The sequence below is a fragment of the Entelurus aequoreus genome, linkage group LG26, assembly GCF_033978785.1.
Source record: "Entelurus aequoreus isolate RoL-2023_Sb linkage group LG26, RoL_Eaeq_v1.1, whole genome shotgun sequence".
Classification (NCBI taxonomy): domain Eukaryota; kingdom Metazoa; phylum Chordata; class Actinopteri; order Syngnathiformes; family Syngnathidae; genus Entelurus; species Entelurus aequoreus.
Window position 1 is genome coordinate 25,571,270 of NC_084756.1, and position 12,500 is coordinate 25,583,769.

At 35.9% G+C, this 12,500-nt stretch overlaps 1 protein-coding gene across 2 annotated transcripts in view; it reads left to right on the forward strand.

The window, feature by feature from the left end:
• Positions 1-12,500, forward strand: part of asic1b (acid-sensing (proton-gated) ion channel 1b) — a 463,006-nt gene that overhangs the window by 301,442 nt on the left and 149,064 nt on the right. Inside the window, exon 1 of one of the 2 annotated variants that reach the window (XM_062037849.1) lies at positions 11,608-12,264. The exons of the other annotated variant lie outside the window; for it this stretch is intronic. Within the exon in view, the coding sequence (XP_061893833.1) occupies positions 11,608-12,264 (657 nt within the window). Of the gene's footprint in view, positions 1-11,607; positions 12,265-12,500 lie in introns of those variants that run through there. 2 annotated transcript variants of the gene reach the window in all.

Consider the following 12,500-nt stretch of genomic DNA (forward strand, 5'->3'; position numbering starts at 1 on the left):
CTGACTTTTACCACAATATTGCCCCTTTTTTTGTTGTTCTTGTAAAATAATGACATTTTTTGAGTAAAATTGTGACTTTTGTCATTTAGTAAAATTCCGATTATTATTATAATATTGCCAGCATTTTTAAGTTTTCTTATAAAATTGTGACTTTTGTCGAGTAACGACTCTTTTCATAAAATTGCCAAAATTCCAAGCTTTTTCTTGTAAAATTGCGACTGTTATTGAGTAAAATTCCAACTTTTATCATAATATTGCACAAATGTTCAGATTTTCTTGTAAAATTTCGACTTGCGTTGCGTAAAATGACGACTTTTATTATAATACTGCCAAAATTCTAAGTTTTTCTTGTAAAATTCCAACTCATTTTTCTCAACAACCTTTTTTTTATTTGCACAGAATGTATATATTATTAATGTTGTAAATACACATCTTTATATATCTAGAGAGGGTGGTCCTAAGGAGGTAGGCATTTTTCGGGGGTCTCAAGAAGGTAACAAATGACAATCATTGGTACTTTAATCTTTTAATCTTAAAATACCAATTACAAACAAAAAATTCAAAATAAGTTATTTTTCTCACAATGTGTCCACTTTTTTCTTATAAAATTGGGAACAATTTCTCATATTCTTTCTGTTTCTGTAATACTGCAATATTTTCTTGTAAAATTGTTACTGTCTTTTATGTAGAATTATTAGTTTTTAATGCAAAATGGCAACATTTTTCATATAAAATTCTGACTTATCACAAAATTGCCAATTATTTTGTTGTTCTTGTAAAATAGTCACATTTTTTGAGTAAAATTATGACTTTTGTAAAAATCTTGACAAGTAAAAATTCTGATTATTATTATAATATTGCCAAAATTGTAAAAAAAATAAGTTTTTTTATAAAATTGTGACTTTTGTCGAGTAAAGTTACCACTCTTATCATAAAATTGCCAAAATGTTTAGCTTTTCTTGTAAAATTAACTAAATCAGTTTTTTCTCACAATGTGTTGACTTTTTTCTTATAAAATTGGGAACAATTTCTCATATTCTTTCTGTTTCTGTAATACTGCAGTATTTTCTCGTAAAATTATTACTTTTTTTATGTAAAATCATGACTTTTTAATGCAAAATGGTGACATTTATCATATAAAATTCTGACTTTTACCACAATATTGCCCCTTTTTTTGTTGTTCTTGTAAAATAATGAAATTTTTTGAGTAAAATTGTGACTTTTGTCATTTAGTAAAATTCCGATTATTATTATAATATTGCCGGCATTTTTAAGTTTTCTTATAAAATTGTGACTTTTGTCGAGTAACGACTCTTTTCATAAAATTGCCAAACTTTTAAGCTTTTTCTTGTAAAATTGCAACTGTTATTGAGTAAAATTCCAACTTTTATCATAATATTGCACAAATGTTCAGATTTTCTTGTAAAATTTCGACTTGCGTTGAGTAAAATGATGACTTTTATTATAATACTGCCAAAATTCTAAGTTTTTCTTGTAAAATTCCAACTCATTTTTCTCAACAAGCTTTTTTATATTTGCAGAGTATGTATATATTATTAATGTTGTAAATACACATCTTTATATATCTCGAAAGGCTGGTCCTAAGGAGGTAGGCATTATTCAGAGGTCACAAGAATGTAACAAATACCAATTACAAACAAAAAATTCAAAATAAGTTATTTTTCTCACAATGTGTCCACTTTTTTCTTATAAAATTGGGAACAATTTCTCATATTCTTTCTGTTCCTGTAATACTGCAATATTTTCTTGTAAAATTATTACTGTTTTTTATGTAGAATTATTACTTTTTAATGCAAAATGGCAACATTTTTCATATAAAATTCTGACTTATCACAAAATTGCCAATTATTTTTTTGTTCTTGTAAAATAGTGACAATTTTTGAGTAAAATGATGACTTTTGTCATCATTTTGCCTAGTAAAAATTCAGATTATTATTATAATATTGCCAAAATTGTAAGTTTTCTTATAAAATTGCGACTTTTGTCGAGTAAAATTACGACTCTTTTCATGAAATTGCCAAAATTCTTAGCTTTTTCTTGTAAAATTGCGACTGTTTAATGAGTAAAATTCCAACTTTTATCATAATATTGCACAAATGTTCAGTTTTTCTTGTAAAATTTCGACTTGCGTTGCGTAAAATGACGACTTTTATTATAATACTGCCAAAATTCAAAGTTTTTCTTGTAAAATTGTGACCTTTTTCTTGTGAAATTTCAACTAATTTTTCACAAGTTTTTTTTTATATTTTCATAGTATGTATATATTATTAATGTTGTAAATACACATCTTTATATATCTAGAAAGGCTGGTCCTAAAGAGGTAGGCCTATTTTTCGGAGGTCTTAAAAAGGTAAGAAATACAAGAGTGTGTGTGTGTGTGTGTGTGTGTGTGTGTGTGTGTGTGTGTGTGTGTGTGTGTGTGTGTGTGTGTGTGTGTGTGTGTGTGTGTGTGTGTGTGTGTGTGTGTGTGTGTGTGTGTGTGTGTGTGTGTGTGTGTGTGTGTGTGACTCCCTCGCTCAGTAACGGGCTGGGCGCATCCTCTGTCGCTGACGGCCCCAAATGTCTCCATGGCAACGGCAGGTCGATGCTGGCTGTAAGTGAGGGGACTTGAAAGGCGGCGTTGACTTGACGCTCCCCTCTCATCCGGCCCCTGCGCTCTCGTGTCTCCGACCATGGCGAAATGCTTGGCCTTGTTGAAATCCCAGAGCTCGGGGGCTGGCGGGGATGTTTGAGGAGGTCGGAAGGGAGGGTATGTGTGATGGGGGACGCTTTAAAAATCGCAACACTGCCACCTTTTGACCTTTTGGGAAAATGTACTGGTGAAATTGAGCAGAGTTCCTTTTGAATGGATGATGGAAAAAAAGCACTAAAGCGGAATTTCAGTTGTCACTTCCACACCAACGTAAACAAAGCTACGACAACGTGTATTTGTGTAAACAAAGCTACGAACAATGGGAGACCGGGCTTTCTGTTCCGCCGCTCCCGGTCTGTGGAACGTTCTCCCTGACCACCTGAGGGCACCACAGACTGTGGATGCTTTTAAAAAAGGCTTAAAAACCCTTCTTTTTAAAAAAAACAACAAAAAAAAAGCCTTTTTTTAGATGTATGCATACTAGTTATAGCTATTTTACGGAGCCCCTAAAGGGACGTGGGGGAAATTTATTTTTTTATAATTTTTTATTTTTTATTTTTTTTAGACATGTATCTCGTACGCACGAGAAACTATCTCGTTCGAAAAAGAAAGTTTATCGTGCGCACGAGAAACTTTTTATGAAATTATAAAAAATGAAAAAATAAAATTTACAATTTTTTTTTTTTTTTTTTTTTTTTTTAGACATGTATCTCATGCGCACGAGAAAGTTTCTCGTTCGAAAAAGAAACTTTCTCATGCGCACACAAAACTTTTTATGAAATTAAAAAAATGAAAAAATAAAATTTATAATATTTTTTTTTTTTTTTTTTTTAGACATGTATCTGGTGTGCACGAGAAACTATCTTGTGCGCACAAGTTTCTTTTTATATAATTATTTTTAAAAAATACATAATTTGTTTTTTGGTTTTTTTTCGTGCGCATGAGATACATGTTTTTAAAAAATTAAAATGAAAATAAAATAAAAAATTATTTTTAAAAAAAAAATTCCCCCATGTCCCTTTAGGGGCTCCGTACTATTTGGCTGTTCTAGTTTTTATTTGTATTTATTTTTTATTATCTTTTTATTTTTATTTATTTAATACACTGTAGCACTGTAGATTGTTTACTCAATGTAAAGTGCTTTTTACAAATAAAATCTATTATTATTATAAACAAATGTGGCCTAGTGTTGGATGTGACAGCTGCTATTAACAAATGGATGGATGGATGGATGGGCCTAGTGTTGGATGTGACAGCTGCTATTAACAAATGGATGGATGGATGGATGGGCCTAGTGTTGGATGTGACAGCTGCTATTAACAAATGGATGGATGGATGGATGGGCCTAGTGTTGGATGTGACAGCTGCTATTAACAAATGGATGGATGGATGGATGGGCCTAGTGTTGGATGTGACAGCTGCTATTAACAAATGGATGGATGGATGGATGGGCCTAGTGTTGGATGTGACAGCTGCTATTAACAAATGGATGGATGGATGGATGGGCCTAGTGTTGGATGTGACAGCTGCTATTAACAAATGGATGGATGGATGGATGGGCCTAGTGTTGGATGTGACAGCTGCTATTAACAAATGGATGGATGGATGGATGGGCCTAGTGTTGGATGTGACAGCTGCTATTAACAAATGGATGGATGGATGGGCCTAGTGTTGGATGTGACAGCTGCTATTAACAAAGGTGGCCTAGTGTTGGATGTGACAGCTGCTATTAACAAATGGATGGATGGATGGATGGGCCTAGTGTTGGATGTGACAGCTGCTATTAACAAATGGATGGATGTATGGGCCTAGTGTTGGATGTGACAGCTGCTATTAACAAATGGATGGATGGATGGATGGGCCTAGTGTTGGATGTGACAGCTGCTATTAACAAAGGTGGCCTAGTGTTGGATGTGACAGCTGCTATTAACAAATGGATGGATGGATGGATGGGCCTAGTGTTGGATGTGACAGCTGCTATTAACAAATGGATGGATGGATGGATGGGCCTAGTGTTGGATGTGACAGCTGCTATTAACAAAGGTGGCCTAGTGTTGGATGTGACAGCTGCTATTAACAAATGGATGGATGGATGGATGGGCCTAGTGTTGGATGTGACAGCTGCTATTAACAAATGGATGGTTGGATGGGCCTAGTGTTGGATGTGACAGCTGCTGTTGACAAATGGATGGATGGATGTATGGGCCTAGTGTTGGATGTGACAGCTGCTGTTAACAAATGGATGGATGGATGGATGGGCCTAGTGTTGGATGTGACAGCTGCTATTAACAAATGGATGGTTGGATGGGCCTAGTGTTGGATGTGACAGCTGCTGTTGACAAATGGATGGATGGATGTATGGGCCTAGTGTTGGATGTGACAGCTGCTGTTAACAAATGGATGGATGGATGTATGGGCCTAGTGTTGGATGTGACAGCTGCTATTAACAAATGGATGGATGTATGGGCCTAGTGTTGGATGTGACAGCTGCTGTTGACAAATGGATGGATGTATGGGCCTAGTGTTGGATGTGACAGCTGCTATTAACAGATGGATGGATGGATGTATGGGCCTAGTGTTGGATGTGACAGCTGCTGTTGACAAATGGATGGATGTATGGGCCTAGTGTTGGATGTGACAGCTGCTGTTGACAAATGGATGGATGTATGGGCCTAGTGTTGGATGTGACAGCTGCTGTTGGTGCATTGTGATGGCAGGTCTGGTCCTTCAGGGATGGGACTTGTGTGAGATGTGCCACTGCTGCCTCCTAGTGGATGGAAATGCAAGTGCAGTGCGAGCATGACGTCAGAGCACTGGGGGGATGGATGAGAGTCTGAAAGTGATACTTGGGACCTGATCTACTGACATCCAAATACCACGTGCTAAACTAGTGTGTGGGGGAATGCATGAGGTCTTCTAACATGGCTATCATTGGCTCATTATGTATACTTTATATACCTTATTATTAATAATTATTATAGACAAATGTATATCTAGCTATATCTGTGCTTGGATTACTATATATGTATATGTATATATATGTGTATATGTAAATATGTATACTTTCTATACCTTATTATTAATAATTATTATAGACAAATGTATATCTAGCTATATCTGTGCTTAGATTACTATATATGTATATATATGTGTATATGTAAATATGTATACTTTCTATACCTTATTATTAATAATTATTATAGACAAATGTGCTTAGATTACACATTAGTGCTGCATCTAACAACTAATTTGATAATCGATTAATCTGACGATTATTACTTCGATTAATAATCGGATAAAAGAGACAAACTACATTTCTATCCTATCCAGTATTTTATTGGAAAAAAACAGCATACTGGCACCATACTTATTTTGATTATTGTTTCTCAGCTGTTTGTAAATGTTGTAGTTTATTTAAAAAAAAAAAAAAAAAAAAGAGCCTCTGCGCATGCACATAGCATGGATCCAACAAATCGATGAGTAAATTATATATATATATATATATATATATATATATATATATATATATATATATATATATATATATATATATATATATATATATGTATATATTAGGGCTGCAACTAACGATTAATTTGATAATCGATTAATCTGTCGATTATTACTTCGATTAATCGATTAATAATCGGATAAAAGAGACAAACTACATTTCTATCCTATCCAGTATTTTATTGAAAAAAAACAGCATACTGGCACCATACTTATTTTGATTATTGTTTCTCAGCTGTTTGTACATGTTGCAGTGTATAAATAAAGGTTTAGTAAAAAAATATATATATTTTTTTTTTTTTATTAAATTTTTTATTTTATTTTATTTTTTTTTATTAAAAAAAACCCAAAACAAAACAAAATACCTCTGCGCATGCGCATAGCATAGATCCAACGAATCGATGACTAAATTAATCGGCAACTATTTTAATAATCGATTTTAATCGATGTAATCGATTAGTTGTTGCAGCCCTAACATATATGTATAATGTGTGTGTATATGTACAGTATATATGTGTGTATATATGTATATATGTGTATTTGTATATATATGTGTGTATATATGTATATACATATATGTATATATATACATGTATGTATATGCATATATGTGTGTGTGTGTACATATGTATATATATTTGTGTGTGTGTGTATACAGTATGTGTATGTAAATGTATATATATAAAAAATAAGAGTTGTAGAAATGATTGGAAAGTCAAGACAGCCATGACATGATGTTCTTTACACGTGTATGTACACTTTTGACCACATCTGCACTGACTTAAGAGTTATTGAGATTTAAGTTTGATTGGGAGGAATGCTGAAGAGGCTTGGATGCTAATCCTGATCAAATATTGCAGTCCTAAAGTCCTTGGGAAATGTCCTTTAGGGGCTTCGGCGATCTTCCTGCATGCTGAAGACCTGAAATGTAATAAACATTCAGGAAGTATTTCACTGTACCTGCAACACCCAGATAGATCAGGGCTAAGTGTTATCTTATCAGGTGACTTGTCCTGCCTTCAGAGCAGCAACTAAACACCCAAACTGCTGCTTTCCTCACTCGTGGCATGATTAGGGTTTCAAAAGCTTGGATAATGTGTTTTTGCCGCGGCATAATCTGCGTGGACTTTTATCTTCCTGCAACATCATGTTCCTGAAAGCGTAATCCGTCGTCGCGCTAATGGAGGCGGATCAATGCGGACGGAGCTCGTGTTTCCTTTTCATATCGCAGAAGCTGGCTAGCGGAGAGTCTGATTGCATCCCAGATAGGATGCGTTGAAGGGGTTCTTCTCCCCTGCTGGTGTTTCATTTCCACTGATGTGATTGCGAGGGCTACACTATGTGTTGGTGCATGCGTCATTAGATTGCTAATAATGACATCATGCAGCTCTTCACTTAATTCCTGCACTTGTTTTGCTTCTTCTCCTTTACCAGCGACACATCTAATTCATCCTTTCATTGCTCACGTCTTCCCTTTCCTGGAAGTGTTATAATGTCATCATGCAGCTTTCAAATGAAACGTCCTCATGGACGCTTGGGGGTTCTTCACCTTGAGCTGGTATCTAGATATGCAACTGGCGGCCCCTGGGCCAAATATGGCCCATGAACGACCTCACACTGACCCGCCAGTTCGGTTTTGGAGCTTGAAAGTTGATTTCTGGCAACAGCAGAGCACTCCAGCCTTATAGAAGATCTTTGGCAAGATTTTTGCAGTGAGTATTTATTATTATTATTATTATTAGCCTTTATTTAACCAGGTAAAATCCCATTGAGATCAAAGATCTCTTTTCCAAGGGAGACCTGGCCAAGAGGGCAGCAGCAAGGTTACATTAAAAACAGTAAACAAATACATAAAACATCACATTTACGACATTAAAACTTGCTCACATGACACATGTGCATACAGACAAGGTAGACTGCAATCCTTTCACAGAAGCTTTAAACTCATTCAACGTAACAAGGGTTTGAAGTTGAAGATTGGATCGTAGGTTATTCCAAGCCTTCGCTGCTGAAAACCTAAATGCTTTCTTGCCCCGTTCAGTTCTTACTTTGGGGACGACAAATTGCAGAACATTCATTGAACGAAGATTGTGACTTCCTTGTTTCTTTGTTAAAAGACAAGACAGATAAGATGGAGTGATACCCAGAATGGTTTTGTAGATGAACACATACCAATGATTGAGGCGTCGAGCACATAAAGATGTCCAGTTAACCATTGAGTATAATACGCAATGGTGAGTAAGGGGAGCGCAGTTGGTGATGAATCTCAGTGCACCGTGGTACACACCATCCAGCTTGTGGAGACAAGCAGCAGTAGCATTCATGTACAACACATCTCCATAGTCAATAACAGGTAAGAAGGTTGTTTCCACCAATGTATGTATAACAACACTGCTCCCTTGTCTCATAGAGGATCTTTGACTCATGTTTTTTTAGGTAGGTTCTCAAAAACAGCATAACTCTTATGTCAAATAATGGATCTTTGACCCATGTTTTTTTAGGTATGTTCTCAAAAACAGCAAAACTCTTTTGTCGTATCGAGTATCTTTATCTGGTGTTATTCAGGTATGTTCTCAAAACCAGCAGAACTCTTATCATATAATGGATCTTTGACTCATGTTTTTAGGTACAGTATGTTCTCAAAACCAGCAGAACTATTTTCATATAAAGATCTTTGACTCATGTTGTTTTTAGGTATGTTCTCAAAAACAGCAGAACTGTAACACTAACCCTATATATATATATATATATATATATATATATATATATATATATATATATATATATATATATATATATATATATATATATATATATATATATATATATATACAGACATATATATATATATATATATATATATATATATATATATATATATATATATATATATATATATATATATATATATATATATATATATATATACATATATATATACAGACATATATATATACACATATATATATATATATATATATATATATGTATGTATATATATTATATATATATGTATATATATTATATATATATATATGTATATATATATATATTATATATATATGTATATATATATATATATGTATATATATATATATATATATATGTATATATATATATATATATATATATATATATATATATATATATATATATATATATATATATATATATATATATATATATATATATATATATATATGATAAATAAATGATAAATGGGTTATACTTGTATAGCGCTTTTCTACCTTCAAGGTACTCAAAGCGCTTTGACAGTATTTCCACATTCACCCATTCACACACACATTCACACACTGATGGAGGGAGCTGCCATGCAAGGCGCTAACCATCAGCCATCAGGAGCAGGGGTGAAGTGTCTTGCCCAAGGACACAACGGACGTGACTAGGATGGTAGAAGGTGGGGATTGAACCCCAGTAACCAGCAACACTCCGATTGCTGGCACGGCCACTCTACCAACTTCGCCACACTATATATATATATATATATATATATATATATATATATATATATATATATATATATATATATATATATATATATATATATATATATATGTATATATATATATATATATATATATATATATATATATATATATATATATATATATACACATGAGTGATACCAATATTTTGGTACCGGTACCAAAATGTATTTCCATACTTTTCAGTACTTTTCCATACTTTTTTAAATAAAGGGGACCACAAAAAATTGCATTATTGGCTTTATTTTAACTAAAATTCTTAAGGTACATTAAACATATTTTTCTTATTGCAAGTTTGTCCTTAAATAAAATAGTGAACATACGAGAGACAACTTGTCTTTTATTAGTAAGTACACAAACAAAGGCGCCTAATTAGTCTGCTGACATATGCAGTAACATATTGTGTCATTTCTTATTCGATTATTTTGTCAAAACTATTAAGCACAAGTGGTAGAAAATGAATTATTAATCTACTCGTTCATTTACTGTTAATATCTGCTTAGTTCTCTTTCAACATGTTCTATCTACACTTCTGTTCAAATGTAATCATCACTTATTCTTCTGTTGTTTGATACTTTACATTAGTTTTGGCTGATACCACAAATGTAGGTATCAATCCGATACCAAGTAGTTACAGGATCATACAAAGGTCATATTTTAAGCCCTCATGTGTCCAGGGACGTATTTCCTGAGTTTATAAACATAATATTTTTTTTTTTTTAAACGACAAAAGATTTTGTGTTGCTAAAAAATATCAATGTAATAATAGTAGTATCGACTGGATACACTATTGTACTTGGTACCAGTACTTTTTAGAGGCGGTATAGTACCAAATATGATTCATTAGTATCACGGTACTGTACCAATACCGGTATACCGTACAACCCTATTATGTATATATATTACTTTACATGCAGTTGGCTTACGGCCTTCAACCAAATTATTTTAGCTCAATGCGGCCCCCGAGTCAAAGAGTTTGGACACCCCTGTTTTAAGCTAACAATTGATCAGTATGTCATGTTGTATTATACACTATCATATATAAGGCATGGAAGTGTAAAGCGGGTGAAATAAAGTCATTGTGGTTTACTGCACTGGCTGCCTTTCTGGAACATTCCCTGCGTCAACGCTTGCATGCCTTTTTGTTTTTCCAGTAAATGTTGAAATCCTGCCCCTCCGTGGTGACCCGGGGCCGGGCCCTGCGGGAGTATTCGGTATCCTCACCTTCTTCCTCCCTCCTCCCTCGCCTCAGCGTCTTCTTGCTCTATTTCAAATCTGCTCTAAAGGGTGGATGGACCTGCCCTAGAGACCTGGGGGGGAGAAGTCTTATTTCAGAGTGGATAGGGGTAACCAGACCGAGGGACGGTGCTCTGGGGTTGAACTTCCATTTGCTTGGGGAACGCTCAGTGTTTGTGGAGGATTCTGCAGATTTGACCTTCGTAATAGTTTGCCAATCGGTGAGAGATCTCCCTCCCTCCTCGCCTCAGCGTCTTCTTGCTCTCTTTCAAAACTGCTCTAAAGGGTGGATGGACCTGCCCTAGAGACCTGGGGGGGAGTGAAGTCTTATTTCAGAGTGGATAGAGGTAACCAGACCGAGGGACGGTGCTCTGGGGTTGAACTTCCATTTGCTTGGGGAACGCTCAGTGTTTGTGGAGGATTCTGCAGATTTGACCTTCGTAATAGTTTGCCAATCGGTGAGAGATCTCCCTCCCTCCTCGCCTCAGCGTCTTCTTGCTCTCTTTCAAACCTGCTCTAAGGGGTGGATGGACCTGCCCTAGAGAACTGGGGAGTGAAGTCTTATTTCAGAGTTGATAGAGGTAACCAGACCGAGGGACGGTGCTCTGGGGTTGAACTTCCATTTGCTTGGGGAACTCTCAGTGTTTGTGGAGGATTCTGCGGATTTGACCTTCGTAATAGTTTGCCAATCGGTGAGAGACAATGCCAGTCCGGATCTTGTGCACCATCTCCTTTTCTGCGGACGACGAGCCCGGCAAAGACACTTTCGATGATCACTACAAGCGTGTGAAGAGGAGTTACGGAGACTCTCAGGAGTACCTGGACGGGTGCAGTCACGACGCGGACGATGGCGATGAAGAGGAGGAAGACCCGGAACAGTTGGACGATCTGGCGAGCTTCTTCGGTGGCTGCTCTCTCCACGGAGCCAACCACATCTTTGTGGAGAACAAGAAATTCGGCATCCGCCAGGGTTTGTGGGCGTTGGTCTTTACCACGGCGTTGTCCGCCTTCCTGTTCCAGGTGGCCGACCGGATCCTGTACTTCCTCCAGTACGACCACATTACCATGCTGGACGAGAAGGTGGCCCCCAACATGACCTTCCCGGCCGTCACTTTGTGCAACTACAATTTTGTGAGGAAGTCCCAGATGAGCTACAGCGACCTGATCTTCATGGGTCCGTTGCTGGGCTTCGAGGATGGCATGGCGCCGGGGTTCCCGCTCGCCCCGGAGCCCGAGCGCCTGCCAGGCTCTCGGTTCAGCTTGGATGAGTTCTACAACCGCACCCGACACCGCATTGAAGACATCCTGCTGGAGTGTAGCTTCAGGGGGTTGGAATGTGGCCCGGAGGACTTTCGAGAGGTAGGTCCTACAGTCTGAAGAAATACGATGGTTCTTGTTTTGTATCTTTGGAAACCGTATGCAGATCTACATTAGGACGTAATAAGTATGTACTTGTATATGTGCATGTGTATTTATGTATAAATATATTTATACATGCGTGTATATATGTATGTTTGTATTTATATACTGTTTATATATATGTATATATAAATATATGTGCATGTGTATATATAAAGTTAAAAAGTTAAAGTCCC